We start from the raw sequence: 22794 nt of genomic DNA, 5'->3' as shown, positions 1-22794 counted from the left end.
TGTGTTTGGATAGTAAAAGGGGAAGGAAAGGGGGGGAGGGGAAAGGAGGGAAGGGAAAGGGAGAGAAGGGGAGGGGAGGGGAGGGGGAGTGAGGTGTGGGTATTTGGATACAATTTTCCTCCAAATCTTGCCTATTGTGGAGAGATTTTGATTAGGCTTGGAGAAAGGAAATTGGATCCCTCCAAATCTCTCCCTTACATTTTCCTCACCCTCATTTGCTATCCAAATAAAGGATTTTAAATCCCCTACTCTCCCTCCCTTTCTTTTCCCTCCAAATTCCATCAATCCAAACACATATGTTTGGATAGCAAAAGTGGAGGGAAAGGGAGGGGAGGGAGAAGAAGGGAAGAGAAAGGGATGGAATGGAAGGGAGGGGAAGGGGAGGGAGAATGGAGGAGGTCATTTTCCCTCTAAATCTTGCCTTTGTTGAAAAGGAAATAATTTGGCTTGGAGGGGGGAAGTGGAGGGATTCATTTTCCATCCCCTCAAAATCCCTCCACCTCCATTTTGCTAACCAAACAAAGGATTTATCATCTCTTCCTTTCCCTCCCCTCTCTTTCCCTCCAAATCCTCCTATCCAAACAGACCCTAAGGCGTTCAACCTTCGGAAGACAAATCTCATGCCTATCATACATGGTTCAACCTCCATAAAATTAACTAATCTAGCTGTCTGCACAATCGGGACGAAAACATTGTCCTGTCTATATTTGATAATAAGAATTAAACTAGTATTGGTGTCCGGCTTCGCCCGGGCTACCTCTACTTACCATTATTTTTTTTTTTTCATTAAATAAAATTACTTAAAGTTGCATAACCCATAAATTTATCATTAATATATTTTTTATAACATATCCTAAAATTAGGATGAAATAAAATTTTGAGACAAATTCATTACTCCCGCTATTAATATTTTACTCTTATTAATGAAACAATAGTAATAACATTTCACTACTTGCCCATAATCATTGTTACTTTCACTACTCCCTCTGTAATTATTGTTACTTCACTACTACCGCATTAATATTGATAATTTCACTACTCCCGTCGTAATTATTGTTACTTTCACTATTACCGCATTAATATTGATTATTTCACTACTCTCATTGGTGTTTCCACCATTCTCACTAATCTCGTTGATAATATTGTTATTTTTACTATTCAAATGAGTGATTACTATCATATAACTATATCCAATGTTACTATAATTCTTTTCTTTACTGACGAAATTACTTTTACTACTTAGGCATGCAATTTTAAGAGGATTATATATTTATATAAATATATTGCATATATGGATTAAATCAAATCGAAAGAATTATGCAATATTATATATTATGGAATCTAACTTGAATTATTTATAACCTACTTATTATATTTTTGTATGTTAAATAATTAACATCTCTATACATCTAATAAACTATAAAGTTTAATAAAATTGCATAGATTTTAAATTTAATATATAATTTTATGATGATAATAATAATTAATACCATAAATGTGCATGTTTATACTAATTATTATTTTATTTTAAGGAAATTGACTATCTTAATTAATTATTTTATTTTAAGGAAATTGACCATGTTTAGGAAAATTACCAAGATTCTATATAATTTAATTTTAACCCAAACTATATAATATTTGCATTGAGATCTGTTAATCGGGTCCATCACACGGTGCTATTGATTTAAAACTGTATAGTATAATTAATTTGTATAACTTTTTTTAATTATATTGAAGTGCCTTGTTTTCTGGATTTAATATATAGTATTGATATCCTAAATGAATGGAGCACAAAAATATTATTAATGGAGAATAATAGATACAGGTTTCAACAGAGTATCTATACTAGTTATGATCTGATAACTAGTATAGATACCTAGGTAACAGCAGTCAGCAGCGTCTGTAGCGCGCAAGACCCCTTCACCCCAAGCTGCTTTCTGAACTACTCTACTGACAGATTGTGTAATGCACTCATACATTCTATAACTTTCTGCGTCCCTTAAACGAATGGAAATTGCCGATCTTCTAATTTATTATTGAAGTAGAAGCATCGCAGGATTTGACTTTTAATAGTTGTAATAGAACTAGGTGAATTCAGCTAGGTGCTATTTTGTTAAGTTATGTTTTGTGTTTAATCATTATGTTGCCTTTCTCATTAATCGTTATTGGCTTAAATACAATATCGTGACCCGAGACTCCGTATGTCATAGGCTGGCCCTAATACCCCCCCTCCTCAAACTGGAGCATGAAGATTAAGAATGCCCAGTTTGCGGAGGAGAAATACAAATTGAGTCGATGCTAAGGCCTTTGTAATATCAGCTATTTGATCCTTAGTCAATACATGAGAGGGACGAATTAAACGATCAGTAATTGCATCGCGAATGAAATGACAATCAATCTCGATATGCTTCGTTCGCTCGTGAAAAACGGGATTTTGAGCGAGTTGAATTGCGGACTGACTATCGGAGTAGACATTCATGGGAGACGAAAAGGACACGCCTAGGCTGAGTAGCAATCCTTTGACCCATTTTAACTCGCAAAGGAGAGCTGTCATCGCCCTGTATTCGGCCTCGGCTGAAGATAAGGAGACCGTCTACTGCTTCTTTGTCTTCCAAGAAATAAGGGAGGCACCAAGGAAAACAAGCCACCCAGAAACCGACCTTCGAGTAGAAGGATCACTTCCCCAGTCGGAGTCACACCAGCCTGTGACAACCAGCTCACTATCAGAACGAAGAAGAATGCCTTGACCCGGGCTACCTTTGAGATAGCGAACAACACGAAGAGCTGCGTCATAATGAACCTTGCGTGGCTTACTCAAGTAGCGAGACAAGGTGTGGACAACATAAGAGAGATCGGGCCGTGTTACAGCTAATTAAATAAACAAGATGCCCAACAAGTCGTCGATAGGACTCGATATCCTCAAGGAATTCGCCCGTGTCCACCCCAAGCGTGTGGTTCTGTTCAATGGGAGTGGAGACAGGTTTGGAACCCAGCAATCCAGTTTCAGAGATAATGTCAAGGGCATACTTTCGTTGACTCAAGAAAATTCCTTCGGAGTTTCGGGCAACTTCAATACCCAAAAAATATTTCAAGACACCTAAGTCTTTCATATGGAAACAGTCACCAAGATACCGCTTAAACTTCGAGATGGCCAAAGAATCATTACCGGCTACCACGAGGTCATCCACATAAACCAAGACGTGAAGGGGGGCAGTATCTTGTGTGTAGCTGAACAAAGAGTAATCAGAATAAGACTGAGTAAAACCATACCGGCGCAAAGCAGTCGCTAGTTTGGCGAACCAACAACGAGGAGCTTGTCGAAGGCCGTACAGGGATTTGCATAACCGACAGACCTTTCCCTCCTTTCCGTTTCCAAAACCGGGGGGGAGTTTCATATAGACTTCCTCGTCAAGATCGCCGTGAAGAAAGGCATTGTGCACATCCATTTGATGGAGCTCCCATTTCTTTACAGCAGCTACAGCTAAGAAAGCCCGAATAGTGACCATTTTTACCACAGGTGCGAAAGTTTCACCGTAATCAATACCCTCCACCTGATGATTACCCAAGATAACTAGACGAGCCTTATAGCGTTCAATACTGCCGTCAGAATTATATTTAATTTTGAAAACCCAACGACAATCGAGCGCCTTTTTCCCCGGTGGAAGAGTGGATAATTCCCAGGTGGCATTATTCTCAAGTGCTGCAATTTCATCTGCCATAGCTTTGCACCAACGGGGATCTGCGAGAGCTGCTCGAAAGGTTGGGGGTTCGACACCCGTGGTGATGGCTGCAAGAGAAGCTCGATGTTTCGAAGAAAAATTGTTACATGAAACATAATTTGCTAGAGCATATGGAGTACCTGAGGATCGAGGTGAGTCAGGCGGTGAGTCGGAATCGGAAGAAATGCATGCGGTGCCAACAACATATCCACTAAGGTGGGTCGATGGTATCTTAGATCTCTTGCCACGACCCATTTCGACAGGAGGAGCAGTAGCATCCGGATTGTCAGCTGAAGCCGAACCCGAGGAAGCACCTGAATCATCAAGAGGAGGACCCGTACCCGAGGAACCCGTAACCAAGGGCTGACCGAGACTGTACTGGAGCCGTCCCCAGAACCCGTATCATTAGGTGAAGGCTCCGTGAGGTCCATGGGGTCTGTGGGGTCACACGGATCAGGAGAGGACAAGGGGCCATCGTCACAATTAGGAACCGAGTTCGAGCTAGAAGAGAGATGGGTATCTGTAATATAAGGGAAGCTATTCTCATAGAAGTATACATCCCGGCTTATAAAATTTTCCTGAGTAACAAGATCAAAGAATTTCCAGCCCTTTTTATTGTGTGGGTATCCGATAAACAAGCACTTTTGACTTCGTTTAGCAAATTTGTCGCCCATTGGTGTGCAAATTGTGAGCAAAAAAGAGGCACCCAAAGGTGCGAATATGAGTATAAATAGGTGCCGAGCCAAATAAAATTTCATAGGGTGTTTTATTATGCAAAAGATGAGACGGAGTGCGATTAATTAAATAGGCCGCCGTTAAAATGCATTCACCCCAAAAAGAGATCGGTAAATTTGCTTGAAACATTAAGAATATGTCTATGCTTACGCTCGACACGACCATTTTGCTGTGGGGTCCCGACACAGGACGTGCGAAACAAGACGCCATTTTTGGTGAAAAAATCGACCATATGAAAGAATTCCGTCCCATTATCCGATTGAACCGTTTTAACAACAGTATTAAATTGAGTTTTAACAGAGGCAAAAAAACTCAAAAACGTGTCAGTAACTTCACGCTTATCGAGGAGCAAATAAACCCAAACAATACGGTAAAAATCATCAACTATCGTGATAAAATACTTAGCCCCACAGGTAGACGGAGATTGATAGGGACCCCATAAATCACAATGAATTAACTCAAAAATAGCTGAGGCCTTATTTTCATTCAAATCAAAAGAGCTGCGGCTATGTTTAGCTTCATGACAAGTATCACAAATATAATCCGACTGAGAACTGGAATTACTAACACAAGGTAAAAGTTTAACTATTTTATTAGATGGGTGGCCAAGGCGTCGATGCCACAACTCAAAAGAATCAACGCTCACCCGATGGATAGTTGGCTTGACCACAGCACGCAGTAAATAGAGGCCGTCCCGTAACTCACCGACTCCAATCCTCGTCCTCAAAGACCGGTCCTGAATGTGACAAGATGAATTAGTGAAGCTAATAATGTAGGGTAATATCCGTATAAAACCCTTAAAATTAAGGACTATAACGCAACTTTAACATGTGATTATTGTCATAAATGAAAAATACAAGAGAAACGATAAAGATATAAGAATCAACCTCGGGTCCTTGTGCAATTCGGCCTAATGAACAGAAATCAATATAGATTTCCTCCTAATCGTTGCACCCAAGACCGTCTGAGACTATGCCCCTTGTGCTAGAAATTACTCTCTAATTGCCTTGCAATATTGAGAGAGTTTTTGTGAGGTTTTCGATGAGAGATCTAGAATTTCAGAGTAAATTGCCCCGAAACCCTAATTTTTGTGCAAATGACAAAAGATTAGGTCAAAAAGGAGAGAAGCTCTTCTTTTGTTCCTCTCGGTTGGCCGTGGGTTTGCTTAGGGAGGGAGTGGGCTTTCCACTTCCTCCTTATTAAACTCGTGGTCCGACTCGTGTCGCTAAAATGTATATGACGGGTTTTAATTATGAATCGTCATCCGTCATCGGATATTAAAATATCAACTAGTAACATGACTTAGTCGATATATTAATACTTGTCCGACAATGACAATATTGTATAATTAATTAATTCAATATACATTAATTAAATATAATCGTTTATATTCAATTTAAGAATTAACCGCTTAATTCACATTAGCCAGTATTATTTAATCCGTATTAAATAATTATCTCAACATCGCGTTCGACTAATAATTAGTCAATAACTCCGACTAACTGCTTAGTCATATTAGGCATCAACATGACTGTATTTTCATACCGTCACATCTCTCAAACGTATCCTATAGGTGTGACTTTTAGGGACCAATTGATCACCGCCATCTGTATGACAATAACGTCAAACTTATCTAGCAAGCCAACCGTTATTGATAAACGTGGACCAACTGATAATAATACAAAAGCATACCCTTTGATCCTTTTAGAGATTTATATGTCATTGCACTAACTGTGGAGGACACCAGCCCCAACAAGCTCCCACTTGTCCGTACAAGTGTATGTGCAATAACGTTATCCTCAATAACTGGAGGACACCTGCTCCAACAAACTCCCACTTGTCCGTACAAGTGTATGTGCGATAACCGATTCTCATATCCATTTAAAATTTCTCCCACTCAATGTAAAACAATTTGCAGATCCGGATCCGCAAAGGTCGTATTTTACAATCGATCAGTATCAAGAGTGGTTTCCCCGACTAGAGAGTAACTTAACTGATAAAACGAATTCGTATTCGAGCATGGCCATGCATTTCGATTCTGACTCATCGAGTGGCCCCGAGAAATATCGAGTACTTGATAAAGGTGAATATTTCCTTCAACTCGACTCTGCCGATCTAAGCACGCATGAAATGACCCAGAAAAAATCTACGTGGCCCCCTGTTACGGATGACCGTGAGAAAGAAACCAAAGTCACCCAAAATCTGCCTTAATCTCAAGAGACAATCGATAGTCAAAAGAATCGACTCTTAGGATCACCATGGAGGTCCTATCCACGACCGGCACCGAATGTTATAAAACATTTAGGACTCCACGTCGATGTCACAATTGTGTCCTACGAGATATCCGTATAACTCGCCTCGTGATTTGGTCAGTCAACCGTTTGACTTATGGCTCGTTGAACCCACCATCAACCAACGTCACAAAATAATTGCCGAGTTATCGGCTCATGTGGGCGATTAAGGACCAAAAATATAATATTTGTTGATTCACTTTGTGGTGTTCAAAATTGTCGTATGAGATCCACATGAAAAACAAAATATATAAATATCAAAACGATGATGTCGTATAGAGTACACAAGAAAATGAATCTAATCCATAAAAGAGTAATACAACTCAGGAACACGTTTAATTCCCATGGAATTAACATGCCCTTCATGCTTATCTTGTCGTAATGGTTTAGTGAGAGGATCTGCTATATTATCATCTGTAGCAATCTTTTATATCACTACCTCCTTTTGCTCCACGTAATCTCGGATTAAATGAGCTTTCCGTTGTACATGTCTAGACTTGTTGCTAGACTTAGGCTCCTTAGCCTGGAAGATGGCACCTCTATTGTCGCAATAGATGGTGATCGGGTCATTCGAACTAGGCACTACAGATAGTCCTTGTAAGAATTGAAGCATCCATATCGCTTCCTTTGCAGCTTCAGACGCGGCATAATACTCGGACTCGTCGTAGAATCTCTTTGTAACACTTTGTTTGGAACTCTTCCAACGATCTGCAGCGCCATTAAGAGTAAAAACGAATCCGGATCGAGATTTCGAGTCATCTCGATCCGTTTGGAAGCTAGCATCTGCAGAATCGGTTGCGCATAGCTTTTGTTCGCCTCCATAAGTCAATGCCCAATCTTTAGTCCTCCGTAGGTACTTAAGAATGTTCTTGTGACCATCCAATGTGATTCACCTGGATCTTTGTTGGAATCGACTTGTCATACTCAATGCATATGCCACGTCCGGACGTGTGCATATCATGGCATACATGATTGATCCTATAGCCGAAACATAAGGAATCCGGGTCATGCGCTCTTTCTCTTCCGGTGTCTCTGGTGCCTGAGACTTGCTCAAATGCACCCCTGGAGCCATAGGAAGAAACCCCTTTTTGGAGTTAGTCATGCTGAATCTCTCTAGTATCTTGTCTATATAAGACTCCTGACTGGGAGATAACATCCGACGTGATCTATCTCGATAGATACGGATGCCCAAAATTCTTTGTGCCTCACCCAGATCTTTCATCTGGAAATGGTTCTTCAACCATACTTTTACCGAAGTTAAGAGAGGTATGTCATTCTCAATCAGGGGTATGTCATCCACATACAATATTAGGAAGACAATCTTGCTCCCACTCGACTTGATATATAGACATGGTTCCTCGACCGATCGAGTAAATCCATTTTCTTTAATCACTTGGTCGAAACGATGATTCCAACTCCGAGAAGCTTGCTTAAGTCCATAAATGGAACGCTTAAGCTTACACACTTTCTTAGGATGTTCAAGATCAATGAAACCTTCGGGTTGTACCATGTACAAATCTTCCTCCAAATAACCGTTTAAGAAGGCGGTTTTCACATCCATCTGCCAAATTTCATAGTCATGAAAAGCGGCAATCGCTAAGATAATCCGAATGGAACGCAGCATGACTACGGGTGCAAAAATTTCATCGTAGTGAAAACCTGGCACTTGGGTGAAACCTTTAGCAACTAGTCGTGCTTTATAGATACCTTGTTGACCTTCCACAGAATGCTTTATCTTGTAAAGCCATTTGCATTGAAGGGGACGAACCTTAGCAGGCAAGTCAACAAGATCCCATACGTTGTTCTCATACATGGAGTCCATCTCGGATTGCATGGCCTCAAGCCATAGCTTTGAGTCGGAACTAGTCATGGCACCTTCATAGGTTGCGGGTTCACTACTCGTTAAGAGCAGAATGTCATCTATGTCATGTTCCTCGACCATACCAATGTATCTGTCCGGAGGAATAGAGACTCTACCCGACCTCCTAGGTTCCTTAGGAATACTAACCGCAGCCGGGATTGAAGGAACTGGTTCCTCCAATGGTTGCTCGGTATTTGGTTCTGGAACCTCCGACAGCTCGAAGGTTCTATTACTCTTCGCGTTCTCGAGAAATTCCTTCTCTAAGAATGTCGCACTAGCCGCAACAAATACACGTTGTTCGGTTGGCGAATAGAAGTAATGACCAAATGTTCCTTTAGGATAACCTATAAAGTATGTCTTGACCGATCGCGGGCCGAGCTTATCCTCGTGTCTCCACTTGACATAAGCCTCGCAGCCCCAAACCCGTATAAAGGACAAGAAGGGAACGTTCCCTTCCACAGTTCATATGGAGTCTTGTCAACAGCTTTAGACGGACTTCGGTTAAGTATTAGAGCAGCTGACAGAAGAGCATAACCCCACAATGAATCAGGCAATACGGTGTGACTCATCATGGATCGAACCATATCAAGTAGTGTTCGATTTCTCCGTTCGGACACACCATTCAACTGAGGTGTTCCAGGTGGAGTTAACTGTAAGGCAATCCCACAGTCCTTAAGGTGTTGATCAAACTTGTGAGAAAGATACTCGCCACCACGGTCTGATCATAGTGTTTTAATCTTTCTACCCAGTTGGTTCTGTACCTGATTCTGGTATTCTTTGAATTTCTCAAAGGACTCACTTTTATGCTTCATTAAGTAGACATAGCCATATCTACTTAAATCGTCCGTGAAAGTGATGAAATACCTATAGCCTTCTCGTACGGTGATTGACATAGGTCCACATACATCCGTGTGTATGAGTCCTAATAGGTCAGCAGCGCGCATTCCAACACCTTTGAAGGAAATTCGAGTCATCTTGCCAATGAGACATGATTCACACGTGCCAAATGATTGAAAATCAAAGGCCGAGATAGCTCCATTCTGTATGAGCTGTTTAACGCGTTTCTCATTAATGTGTCCTATACGGCAGTGCCATAGATACGTTTGATCTTTGTCACCAACCTTTAACTTCTTATTCATTACGTGCAATATTTCGGTGGTCTGATCTAAAACATAAATTCCATTCATGGAGACTGCCTTGCCATAAATCATATCGTGTAATGAGAAAATGCAACTATTATTCTCTATTACAAATGAAAAACCAAGTTTGTCAAATGCAGAAACTGAAATAATGTTTTTGGATAGACTGGGTACATAATAGTAGTTATATAACAATAACTCAAATCCGCTAGGAAGCTGGATCACATATGTTCCCCTCGAGACAGCAGCTACTCGTGCTCCATTCCCGACACGCAGGTCCACCTCACCCTTTACGAGGGGTTCGATGTTTCGGAGCCCCTGCACATGATTACACAGATGAGAACCACAACCAGTATCTAGTACCCAAGTTCCGTAACTTGCGTGGTTAATTTCAATCATATGAATAAAAGAAGAAGAAGAAGAAGAAGAAGACATACCAACAGGAGTAACGCGACCTGCTTTTATGTCCTCATGGTATACAGGACATGTACGCCTCCAATGCCCAGTCTTGTGGCAATGGTGGCATTCCATGTTACCAGTCTTGCTCTTTGTCGCGCCTGATGAGGTGCTCGACTCACCAGGCCCACTCTTACCTGATCCCGACTTCTTAAACTTCGGTTTACCTACTGTTAGGTCTGCCTGAGCTTTGCCCTTACCCTTGCCCTTGTTTGACACAACGAGAACATCCTGTTTCAGGCTCCCACTAAACTTCATGTCCTTCTCGGTCTGTACGAGAAGGGAGTGTAGTGCGTGAGGACTTTTCTTCAAATAATTCATATAGTAATTGGCTCTAAAGAGCGCAAAACCATCGTGGAGTGAATGAAGCATGCGGTCAATCACGATGTTCTCGCTGATCTTACAATCAAGCGCCTCCAGTTTCTCGACATTCTCAATCATGCTGAGAATGTGTGGGCTAACCGGTTGGCCCTTCTGGAGTTTCGCCTCAAAGAAGCGACAGGTATTCTCATAGGTCACGATTCTCGGTGCTTTCGAGAATTCCTTAGTGAGCGTGGTGAAAATCTTGTTTGCACCTTGGGCTATGAAGCGTTTCTGCAAATTGGATTCCATTGCAAAAATGAGTACGTTCTTTATCGCACCTGCTTCCATAACGAAATCGCTATACGTGGCGATCTCGTTAGCTCCAGCCGTGGGGCCTGGGTTTGACGGGATGGGCTCAACCAGATATTTGAGCTTCCCGTCAGTAATGGCAGCATTCCGTAATGCCGCCTCCCATTCCGCGAAGTTTGATCCATCATTCTTCAGTCGAGTAGACTGATTCATCTGATTCATGAAGATCCGAAGCCAGGACTCACGGTCCAATGTGGCACTTGGCATTAGGTCGTCAGCACGGCCAGCCATTTTGTTATTAGCAGTTTAAGTGATCGTGATCTACACTGAAAAAGAAAGGAAAAACAAAACGAAATAAGCAACTCATCGAGGTGATTTAAGTCTATTTAAAATTCATTTTAACGTGTAGACTCATTGCACTTGCATAATTGATCTCCCTCAAGAATAATACAAGTGATCCCAAGACTCAATTTCTGTAAATTGATATGCCAACTGTTTAGCTAGTTCTACCGTTAGAACTCTTGGTCGATAGATTTCAGTAAATCCTATCTTTAGTCCACCATAATCACAGGATCGTACGAGTGACCATAGTGTTGAGATAAAATAGGTCAATCAGTTCCAACTTACCCGACGTAGAAGGGGTCATATTATGCCTACCGACGAAGAAGGGATTCATTGGAGTTTGGCCTATAAAGACTATTCTCAATTTTTGGTTATACGAGGAAGATCCCATCAACTTAGTTTTAATTCATTTTAAGTGAACGAAAAACTAGCATTACGTGAATGAATTAACTTAGGTGATGGCTAATAAGTCGTGTGATATCTGTATATCATAGAAAACTAACGCGTGACCTCTATATGAGTCAGTTTTCATGCAATTATTAGGTGGTTTGGTTTTAGGCGGAATATGATGCAAACTATCGTTACGATGAAAAACATAAAAGAATGCAAAACGTAAATAAAAGTCCTAGTGTGGCCTATCCTAGTAAAAAGAACATAATACAACTTTGGAATCCACCGTTGGACCCGAGAAGCTTGTCTTGATGTTCCATCTTTGTCCATGCAGCGGGAGTGAGCATCTGATCTCCATCTTTGGTCTTCTCAAAATTACAATTTAAAAAATACAAAATATAAACCTATTTACATTCTAAATAAAAACTGTAAATACAAGGAAAAACCAAAACGGAGATGCGAGATCTCAAAATACAACCAAGACCGTGTTCCATCATTACGGTAACACGTTCTACTAAGGCCACACTAAGTTACAACCGTTTGTAAAATTAAATACGTAATAAAACATTCAAGGCATTCAAAAGTAACGATAAATAAAAATGCATCAACTAAAACAAATTTATTCGTGACATAATTCCGTAATTATGTTAAATTTATCCAAACCACCTTTTAACAATTAAAATTATGTGACAAAACCGCTTCTATCAACTTAATTTTAATTCATGATAATCCGTTACTTTAAATTGCTTTAAAATAACTAAATGGTACGTGAGTGAACCGTTTCACTATCAAGCGAATGCATAAAATCCGTATTATGCACATGTTATGGCCGAAAAAAAAATGAAACACGAATTTTTTTTTTCTTTTTCACGGCTGGACCGTGACAAAAACATCAATTTTTTTTTTTTTCAGCAGCTAATTGCCGAGACCATGGGCAAATAACAAACATAATCGATTTGGCAAAAACATCAATTGCAATTTGGACCTAATACGCACAAAATTAAATCTACAATTGATAAAACCTAAACATATTGCTAAAAAAAAACAATTATAATAACAATATGCAAAATCAAATCGAAAACAAAATGAGACTATCGTCTGATCAGTAGTAAGCCGTGTGGCACGGCTTCCAATGCAAAAAAATAAAAACAGCCGTGTAAAATAAATTCGGCCGCACGGTTTTTTAATGCAAAATAATTATCGATTCAAATCGTTTTATGAAAATCACAATGAAAAATTTACGTGGCCTCGCTCTGATACCACTTGTAGGGTAATATCCGTATAAAACCCTTAAAATTAAGGACTATAACGCAACTTTAACATGTGATTATTGTCATAAATGAAAAATACAAGAGAAACGATAAAGATATAAGAATCAACCTCGGGTCCTTGTGCAATTCGGCCTAATGAACAGAAATCAATATAGATTTCCTCCTAATCGTTGCACCCAAGACCGTCTGAGACTATGCCCCTTGTGCTAGAAATTACTCTCTAATTGCCTTACAATATTGAGAGAGTTTTTGTGAGGTTTTCGATGAGAGATCTAGAATTTCAGAGAAAATTGCCCCGAAACCCTAATTTTTGTGCAAATGACAAAAGATTAGGTCAAAAAGGAGAGAAGCTCTCCTTTTGTTCCTCTCGGTTGGCCGTTGGTTTGCTTAGGGAGGGAGTGGGTTTTCCACTTCCTCCTTATTAAACTCGTGTCGCTAAAATGTATATGACGGGTTTTAATTATGAATCGTCATCCGTCATCGGATATTAAAATATCAACTAGTAACATGACTCAGTCGATATATTAATACTTGTCCGACAATGACAATATTGTATAATTAATTAATTCAATATACATTAATTAAATATAATCGTTTATATTCAATTTACGAATTAACCGCTTAATTCACATTAGCCAGTATTATTTAATCCGTATTAAATAATTATCTCAACATCGTGTTCGACTAATAATTAGTCAATAACTCCGACTAACTGCTTAGTCATATTAGGCATCAACATGACTGTATTTTCATACCGTCACATCTCTCAAACGTATCCTATAGGTGTGAGTTTTAGGGACCAGTTGATCACCGCCATCTGTATGACAATAACGTCAAACTTATCTAGCAAGCCAACCGTTATTAATAAACGTGGACCAACTGATAATAATACAAAAGCATACCCTTTGATCCTTTTAGAGATTTATATGTCATTGCACTAACTGTGGAGGACACCAGCCCCAACAAATAACACAATCAGTGACTGCAATTAATTGAGAAACAAAAAGAAGATTGCAGGTAAGACTAGGGACGTATAAAACATTGCGTAAAACCAAAAATTCATTCAAGCGAACCGTTCCGGCTATAGATGCCGAGACACTCTGCCCATTAGGGAGAGTAACCGGGTAAGGAGGAATCGGTTGAGGTTCGGTCAGCCATGTCGCATCACCAGTGACATGGTGAGAGGCTCTCGTATCAATTATCCAAGTAGGAGACATACCACTAAGACGATCGGATGACGGAATAGAAGATGAGCCGCCTAGAAAATTCGCACGGGCAGGAGTACGTACGGAAGCAGCTCGTTTTGCCTTTAAGTCCGCGAGAGTCTTGGGTCTATCACCCCACCAATCCGGAAACCTTTGAGTGCGAATAAAACAGGAGATAGCTTCATGACCATTGGCTTCACAGTGAGAACAAAATAATTTACGCCTTTCTTGTCGCTCCGCATCACGCAAAGCGCGCCAGTCCGGAGTAGGACCAGCTGTGACGGGGGCAGAGGAGTCGGAACGGACTGCAAAGGCCATAATGTCCGTGGGTTCCTCGATAACAGTAGGTGAGGAAACAAGTCGTTCCTCTTGCAGGACGGAGTGATACACACGGTTCAATGAAGGTAACGGGTCAAGAGCGAGTTGTTGGGACCGTATTGTTTTATAAAGAGTCGCATCTAAACCCATGTGAAATTTATGGACTCGTTCTGAGTCTTGTCGAGCCATGGCAGTTTTCGAGATGTTACATTTACAACCACCGCATTTACAAGCGAAGGGTGGTTCGTAATTGGCAATAGCATCCCATAAAACTTTCAATTCGCCAAAGTAAGTGGTGACGGTCATACCTTTGGTTTGGCGGCAGTCATGGAGTTTGGCCTTTAGGGCGTGAATCCGAGATCTGTCGACGACGCAAAAACGTTCCTCAAGATCGAGCCATAACTCACGCGCATCTTCAGTGTAAGAAACGGAATTTTTGACGAAATCATCAATGGAATGCATTATCCATTGAACGATCGTACAGTGAACGACCTCCCATTGTTGGGCAAGGAAATGATCGTCCTGAGGTTTGGCGATGGTGCCATCACAAAATCCGAACTTGCGGCGAGATTTAAGGGAGGTACGCATAGAACGGCTCCATTCTTCATAATTGTCGCTGCGAAGACGGATGTGGGTGATGGATTGACCGGGACCTTCTTGGTTCGCAAGAGAAAAAGGAGACAGGGGATCGAGTTTATTTGCCTCGGTCTTTGCGCCAGAGGCTGATTGGTCGGGATTGGTCATCGAAAGAGAGAGGAGGCGGAAGAGCGATTAGGGTTTTAGGAACGAGAAAGACACTGATACCATGTTAAGTTATGTTTTGTGTTTAATCATTGTGTTGCCTTTCTCATTAATCGTTATTGGCTTAAATACAATATCGTGACTCGAGACTCCGTATGTCATAGGCCGGCCCTAATATATTTATCCAATCCCTTGTTCCTTCTATTCACTTCATTTCTTTTATTTGTCTTTTGCTAGGCTACAGATTCCAGACTATCTGTAGTTCATTACAAAATTTTCCGCAAGATGAGCAAAAAACACCATGGTCATTAAAAATGAAACAATTTTCTTTTACTACATGCCATGACGCACGTCCAAATAAGATGGAGGATCAGTAGTTATCATGGATTCATGAGTGGCGATGATGAGGTATTAATGCGTGTAGTAGAGACTATGAAAGTACGAATCCTTCGTATTAAAACGGAATCCTGTTTAGGGTGACCTTGAAAATTACAACAATTTTGACTGGTTTTGAAAACGACACTCCATTGAAAAGTCGAATGGAGCTGTTTTATCAGCTGAAAACAAGGGTGGGACTATGGGTATGTTTCCGAAACTACCGCCCGCAAACATTCCGGTGATTTCGACTGTTGTTACAGATTATCTTACCGTAACTACTATTTTGATCTTGCGGTAATTAAGTACCCATTTAGTGCCTAACATCTCGTCAAAATCTTACCTCTAGTCCAGAGTATACATCATGTCTATAACCCAAAACACGATGTAAATATCACTATCACTCGTACTTAAAAATATCTCGGTTGAAATAAACCGCCATTATAGTAGTAACCAGTAAGCTTATTATATGAGAGCTTGCAAGCAAAGTACAAATAAGGAGTAGCTCTTAGGAGAGACGGTCTCTTAATAAGCTTTATTGAGAGACCATTGTACAATTTTAAGAAAAAGTGGTATTAAGGGTAATAAAATAGGTATAAATTATGATTAATGATAAAATGGGTACATTTATAATGTAAATAGGTACGAAAGTACTATGATACGATCAATAACAAAAGGGGTATGAAATATAAATAAAAGGGTACAAAAGGTTGGTCTCTCAATAACTTAGTGAGAAACCGTCTTTCTAAAGTTTTAGTGACAAATAAGTTAGCTGAGCACAAATCTCTGACCGGAACAATGACTCATGAATTATTATTTTGTATTTTCCTTTATTTTAATCAATTAAAGTTTAGCCATAAATGTAAAATGCCTTCCAAATATAAAGATTTAGGCTCTGTTGGTAAAACTTATTGAAAAGATAGCTGAAACCTGAAAAGTTAATTGAAACCTGAAAAGGTAACTAATAAGGTAGCTGAAAATTAGGAACTGATAAGGTAGCTGATTATATAAATGAGTGTTTGACAAACTAACTGAAAAGATAACTAATTTAGATGAAATGACGTAAACGGATATGATAATTATTTAATAGTATAAATTTAAGGTGTAAAAACAAAAAATTAAATCAAATCAGGTACCTAAAATCTCAAATGTTACTCTAGGTAGTATTTCATTTCAGTTAGCTTATTTGGTTAAATAAGCTACTTGCCAAATGCTTATAAAAAAAATAAGCTACCTGAAATTTTGGTCAAATAAGCTACTTTGACCAAATCAATTACCTGAAATGTCTTGTCAAACGGAGCCTTAATTAGCTAATAAAAGGCATGTAGATCTAATTAGTGTCCTAACATTTAGGTTTTAGACTGAGATTGGTTTAGTATTAAATAGATGTCACTCAACTGAATGCACATCATTAGCAACCTCTACGAGATCATATCATAAAAACTAAGTCCTTCAAAATGGCTAAATCTTCATGCTTTTTATCTCTATTATTTCTCCTTTTCCTCACTCTTTCCATGCTTTCTTTTCACACCTCCATGGTATGTTTACTCGTAAATTTAATTACTCTGTACTATATATCTATTTCAATTTAACGGATTAATCTGTTCTCGGCCGTATGTTAGTTTATGAATTTTGGATTTCTCATATATTTAATCTATATATTCAAAAAAATGTTGCAAACAATTCTCAATAAATTTTACTTCGTGTACTATTAAATTATACTTTCCTAATTGTGATATACTTAATTGTACGACAAATTATATCTAGGCCTAGGAATTAGGAAAGTGATAATATTTGATATATTATTTTATGTTATTATTGGGTGTATATATACCATAGATTGCATCATGTAAATTATTCAATTCAATATATACAAAATCAATCTTTCACCCAATATCAAATTCTTTATGGTATCTCGAGCAGTTGATCTTGGGAAAGATTAAATCAATCACGAACAATCTTCATCATGACCGGAGAAGACAAAGGTGACGGACCTAAGGGTGGCATACACGGAAAGAAAGGCGAAAGTAGCAACACTCATGAAACAATTGCTCCGTCTTCACCGTTGTATCTTCATCCTTCTGACAATCCCGGCCTGTTATTAACACAAATTAAATTTGACGGTGACAATTATGAGTTATGGGCTGATGCAATTAAGAACGGTCTCGACGCTAAAAATAAATTAGCTTTAGTCGAGGGTACCGTCATGAAGCCTGAAATCGGTGAAGGGGAACTCGAGAATATTGAAGCTATAGCGTGGCGACAGTGCAACGCTATGATCAAGTCATGGTTACGTAATACCATCGAGACACGACTTCATCCAAGTATTACTTTTTCTGGCACTGTGCCGGAAATTTGGAAGGAATTAAAGGAAAGATATGCCACTGCTAATGCACCACGAGTGCATCAATTAAAAGCGGATCTCAGCGAATGTCGACAAGGGAAGGATGAGACTATTGTCGAGTATTATACCCGACTCAAGGCTATATGGGATGAATTAGCAAATTATAGCCGTATACCTCCTTGTACTTGCGGATCTGCGACGGCTTTCATAAAGGAGCGTGAAGAGGAGAAAGTACACCGATTTTTAATGGGCTTAGACACGGCTAAGTATGGGCACGTTCGCTCTAATCTTTTGATGGACGATGATATAATCTCATTGACTAAAGCATATGCCCTCGCGATGACGAGAAGAAAGACACAAATCGTGACGAAAGTCAAGGAGGAAGTCATTGAGACGACCATGGTCGTTCAAACCGTGTCCGATGACTCGCAAATCGAGGAAGAAAACAAGCCCCTAGGTGTACCCATTGCAAGAAGTTATGGCATACCGAAGATAAGTGCTTTCTTAAGCACGGATTTCCATCCGGAGGACGTGGCGCGGTGGCGACGCGGTGGACGTGGACGCGGAGGTCGCGGGTCGACTACCGTAACGCTAATGCTACTTCGACAAGTGAAGGTGACAATCATAAGGTGGAGTTGACCGCGGATGAACTAAGTCTATTGAAGACTTTCTTGGCGTCTAAAACAGTGCAAATCGAATCAAAAATTAACGCCGGGTAAAATTCTTGGCCATTGGATGATTGACAGTGGTGCCTCACACCATATGACGGGAAGGCGCGAGTTATTAGAGGAACGAAAGACGGGCAGACCGGCGACAGTCGGGCTACCGAATGGCTAACAGATTATGGCTAATGAATATGGTTCAGTGACCATAAATAATAATTTTGTTTTAAAAGACGTTTTATACGTTCCCTCCTTGACCTGTGACTTGATATCGGTACAACAATTAATTAGAGAGAACAATTGTACTGTTACATTCTTTACTGATCATTGTATTGTGCAGGACCAGTCTACGAGGATGAAGATTGGACGCGGTGAGCTCAAGTACGGGGTTTATTACTTGAAGTATGATCGAGAAGAGGTTGTAGCTAAGACAAGCAGAAGTGCGGATTCTCGGTTATGGCATAAAAGACTCGGCCATCCTTCAAGCAGTATTTTATCTTATTTTTCTCCTTTAGTTAGGTGTGAATTATTTCGGAATTCTAGTACTGTGTGTGACTCGTGTTGTCGATCAAAACAGACTCGTTCAAGTTTTCATTTAAATAATAAAAGAAGTGATGAATTGTTTTCCCTTATACATTGTGACATTTGGGGACCTTATCATATTAAGAGTTCAAGTGGGGCTCAATATTTTTTGACCATCGTAGATGACCGTAGTAGGGCCGTATGGGTTTCCTTAATGCGAGATAAAGGTGAAACTAGTCGTTTAATGATCAATTTCTTTACTATGACCAAAACCCAATATGGAAAACAAGTAAAAGTGGTACAAAGTGACAATGGTACTGAATTCTAATCAAATACAATGAAGGATTATTATGAAGAACATGGTATGCGTTTTCAGACTAGTAATGTCGACACCCCGCAACAAAACGGGAGAGTAGAAAGAAAACATAGACATATTTTAGAGAAGGCAAGAGCTTTGCGATTTGAGGCGAATTTACCAGTTGGGTTTTGGGGAGAGTGTGTATTGACGGCAGCCTATCTCATTAATAGGACACCTACTAGAATTCTTAATGGAAAGACACCGTTTGAGATTTTAAATGGCGAAAAACCGAACCTTTCTAATACTCGGGTTTTCGGCAGTTTATGTTATGTTCACAACAAAGATAAACCACGGGACAAGTTTAATGAAAGAGGAAAGCGATGTATGTTTCTTGGATACCCATCAAATAAAAAGGGGTGGAAGGTTTATGATTTAAAAACTAAAGTTTCATTCGTATCTCGAGATGTTACATTTTATGAACATGTATTTCCGTTCATTACAAATCATGATCTTGCAAACTTTAGTGATAATTCGAAAGGTATTGAGAACCAAGAAACATCTGCATTTGAATTTTTGAAGGAGGTGCCGAACAGCATGAAACCGAACCAGCACCCCATTCGGACTCTGTTCCGCGTGTTACTAATCAGAGGCAGGGGCCTGATTTGATCGAGAATAGTGAGAGTAATGTGAATGATGATAGTGAGGGAGAAGATGAGACAAATGCCGATGATGGTGAAGTTGGGAGTACAGGGGATGTCGAAGAAGCTCAGATGGGGCGTGGAGCTAGGCAGAAATTTGATCCATATTGGAAAAGCGACTATATATGCAAGTCTACTCAAGTTGTAAACCCCGTTCCAAAGGCAATCCCGGTTCAAACTTCATCGTCAAAGTCAGGTACTCGCTATCCAATTGTCAATTATGTTAGTGCAAATTGTTTTTCTAAATCCCACAGGAACTTCCTAGCTCGTGTCGATGCTATTAAAGAGCCAAATAATTATTTTGAAGCATCCAAGCATGTCGAATGGAGGAATGCTATGGCAACTGAAATTAAGGCTCTCGAAGATAATGGTACTTGGAAGGTCGTCTCCTTACCGTCTGGCAAAAGACCCATTGTTTGTAAGTGGGTATATAAAGTGAAGTTGAAGGCAGATGGAACCCTTGAACGATACAAGGCAAGGCTTGTAGCTCAAGGATACAGTCAAATCGAAGGAGTGGATTATCACGAGACGTTTGCACCGGTTGCTAAAATGACAAGCGTAAGATGTCTCCTGGCAGTGGCAGTAGCGAAAGGATGGAGTATTGCCCAGTTAGACGTAAACAACGCTTTCCTTCATGGAGACTTGAGTGAAGAAGTATATATGAGATTACCACCGGGTTTTGAGGTTCATGGAGAAAATAAAGTCTGTCGGTTGCAAAAGTCATTATATGGTCTCAAGCAAGCTTCGCGGAATTGGTTTGCAAAATTGACTTCCTCCTTAACAAGGTACGGTTTTGTTCAGTCCTTAGCCGATTATTCTTTATTTACCTATAATAAGGACGGAGTGTTTCTTGGAGTCCTAGTCTACGTAGATGACATGATTATTGTAAGCAATAATGACGAGGCAAGCATGAGACTGCGACAATTTCTCGACCGAAGCTTTGGAATTAAAGATTTAGGAAAATTAAAATATTTCCTAGGAATTGAGATAGCGCATGGTCCACTAGGTTTATTTCTCAGTCAACGCAAGTATGCTACTGAAATAATAACTGAAGCAGGACTAAGTGGTTCGAAGCCTGAAAACACGCCTATATAGCCCAACCACAACCACAACCTTGCTTTGGCTGATGGTTATTTTTTGCGTGATCCCATGAAGTATAGAAGGCTAGTTGGTAGGTTGATTTATTTGACGATAACTAGGCCGGACCTTGTGTATTCCGTACATATTCTGTCGCAGTTTGTTCATGCCCCGAGAAAAGAGCATCTGGAAGCAGCGTTACGAGTTATTCGCTATATTAAAGGCTGTCCGGGAAAAGGAATTGTCATTAGCAAGAATTGTGATTTTTCGCTACGTGGTTATTCGGATTCCGACTATGCAAAGTGCCCACTGTCGAGACGATCTATTACTGGTTATTTCGTGGCTCTAGGCAACACGCCTATTTCATGGCGAGCTAAGAAGCAAACCACCGTCGCATTATCTACGGCTGAAGCTGAATATCGCGCACTACGAGGTGTCACAAGTGAGCTGCTTTGGTTAAAGTCTTTTCTTGGCTCACTTGGAATTATTCATGGACATCCAATGAAATTTTTTTGTGATAATCAGGCAGCCTTGCACATCGCCAGAAATCCGGTTTTTCATGATCGGACGAAACATATTGAAATAGATTGTCATTTCGTTCGTCATCATCTCCTAAATAGAAATATTGTGGCTTCGCACGTCCGAAGTAAAGAGCAAATTGCGGACCTATTTACTAAGGCCTTGGGAGGAGAAGCATTTTCATATCTTCAGTCCAAGTTGGGACTTACGTTACCGAGCGTTCCAACTTGAGGGGAGTATTAAATTATACTTTCCTAATTGTGATATACTTAATTGTACGACAAGTTATATCTAGGCCTAGGAATTAGGAAAGTGATAATATTTGATATATTATTTTATGTTATTATTGGGTGTATATATACCATAGATTGTATCATATAAATTATTCAATTCAATATATACAAAATCAATCTTTCACCCAATATCAAATTCTTTATGTACGATGTACCAATCTTATTCTGTGCGTCCTTATGCAAATAGCAGTCGTCGAACGATGACACAATTAGACTAACGACCTACATACGAATTACATTTTATTTAGTCCTTTTGTGCTCGTCAATTGTTATGATTTACTTTTCGGGCACTATTAATCGCTTTTTTCATAGAAATTTATCAGCAATTAAGAAAAAACATCCGTCGCTTCATCATGGTTTATATATTTTGCTTAAATGGTGCACAGGCGGGTGAAGAGGGCTCTTTAACTCAAGAACGTAAGTTAATTCTATTTTACACTAACGTTGATATTCACTCGTTATTTATTCATACATCAAAAAAAGGAATTTAAATCGACTAATTTACTTCTCTGAATTTGTAGAATGTTCGGATGCTTGTGATTATCGATGCTCAGAAACAAGTCACAGGAGCAGGTGTTTAGAGTTTTGCAACAAATGTTGCAATAAGTGTTTATGTGTGCCTTCGGGTACTTACGGTAATAAAGAAGAATGTTCGTGCTATGACAACTGGAAGACTAAGAAAGGTGGCCCTAAATGCCCTTGAGATTACTTTTTATATTAGCTAGTTAGAGAATACGAAATTTTGCATTTTTAGTAACGAGTTTAATTTTGTTGGAGACAACTTATAGATTATTTTGCAATTTAAAAGGTTATTCTCATCTGTTGGTCTGTTATTGTCGGCCGGGTTTTAAACAAAATGACATTATCATAACCAACTCAATTGTCGATCTCTTGCATCTTTTATGACAAACGAATACCTCACGGAT

The 22794-nt window shown here is 39.7% G+C and overlaps 1 protein-coding gene and 1 long non-coding RNA gene across 2 annotated transcripts; one reads left to right on the top strand and one right to left on the bottom strand.

The window, feature by feature from the left end:
- Positions 1-2593: 2593 nt before the first annotated feature.
- Positions 2594-14801, bottom strand: LOC141613272 (uncharacterized). Its single transcript, XM_074432007.1, has 3 exons — positions 13890-14801; positions 2867-4097; positions 2594-2757 (listed from the first exon to the last, which is right to left on the bottom strand). Exons 1-3 carry the CDS (start codon positions 14799-14801, stop codon positions 2594-2596), a joined length of 2307 nt encoding a protein of 768 aa, XP_074288108.1.
- Positions 14802-16884: 2083 nt separating this feature from the next.
- Positions 16885-22723, top strand: LOC141614805 (uncharacterized). The gene is made up of 3 exons (XR_012529383.1): positions 16885-16993; positions 22255-22285; positions 22390-22723. It is a non-coding gene; the product is annotated as an uncharacterized LOC141614805 (long non-coding RNA).
- Positions 22724-22794: the final 71 nt, after the last annotated feature.

Source organism: Silene latifolia, chromosome 11 (genome assembly GCF_048544455.1).
Source record: "Silene latifolia isolate original U9 population chromosome 11, ASM4854445v1, whole genome shotgun sequence".
Lineage (NCBI taxonomy): Eukaryota > Viridiplantae > Streptophyta > Magnoliopsida > Caryophyllales > Caryophyllaceae > Silene > Silene latifolia.
Note: the sequence above shows the minus strand (reverse complement) of the source record. Positions and strands in the feature narration are given on the sequence as shown.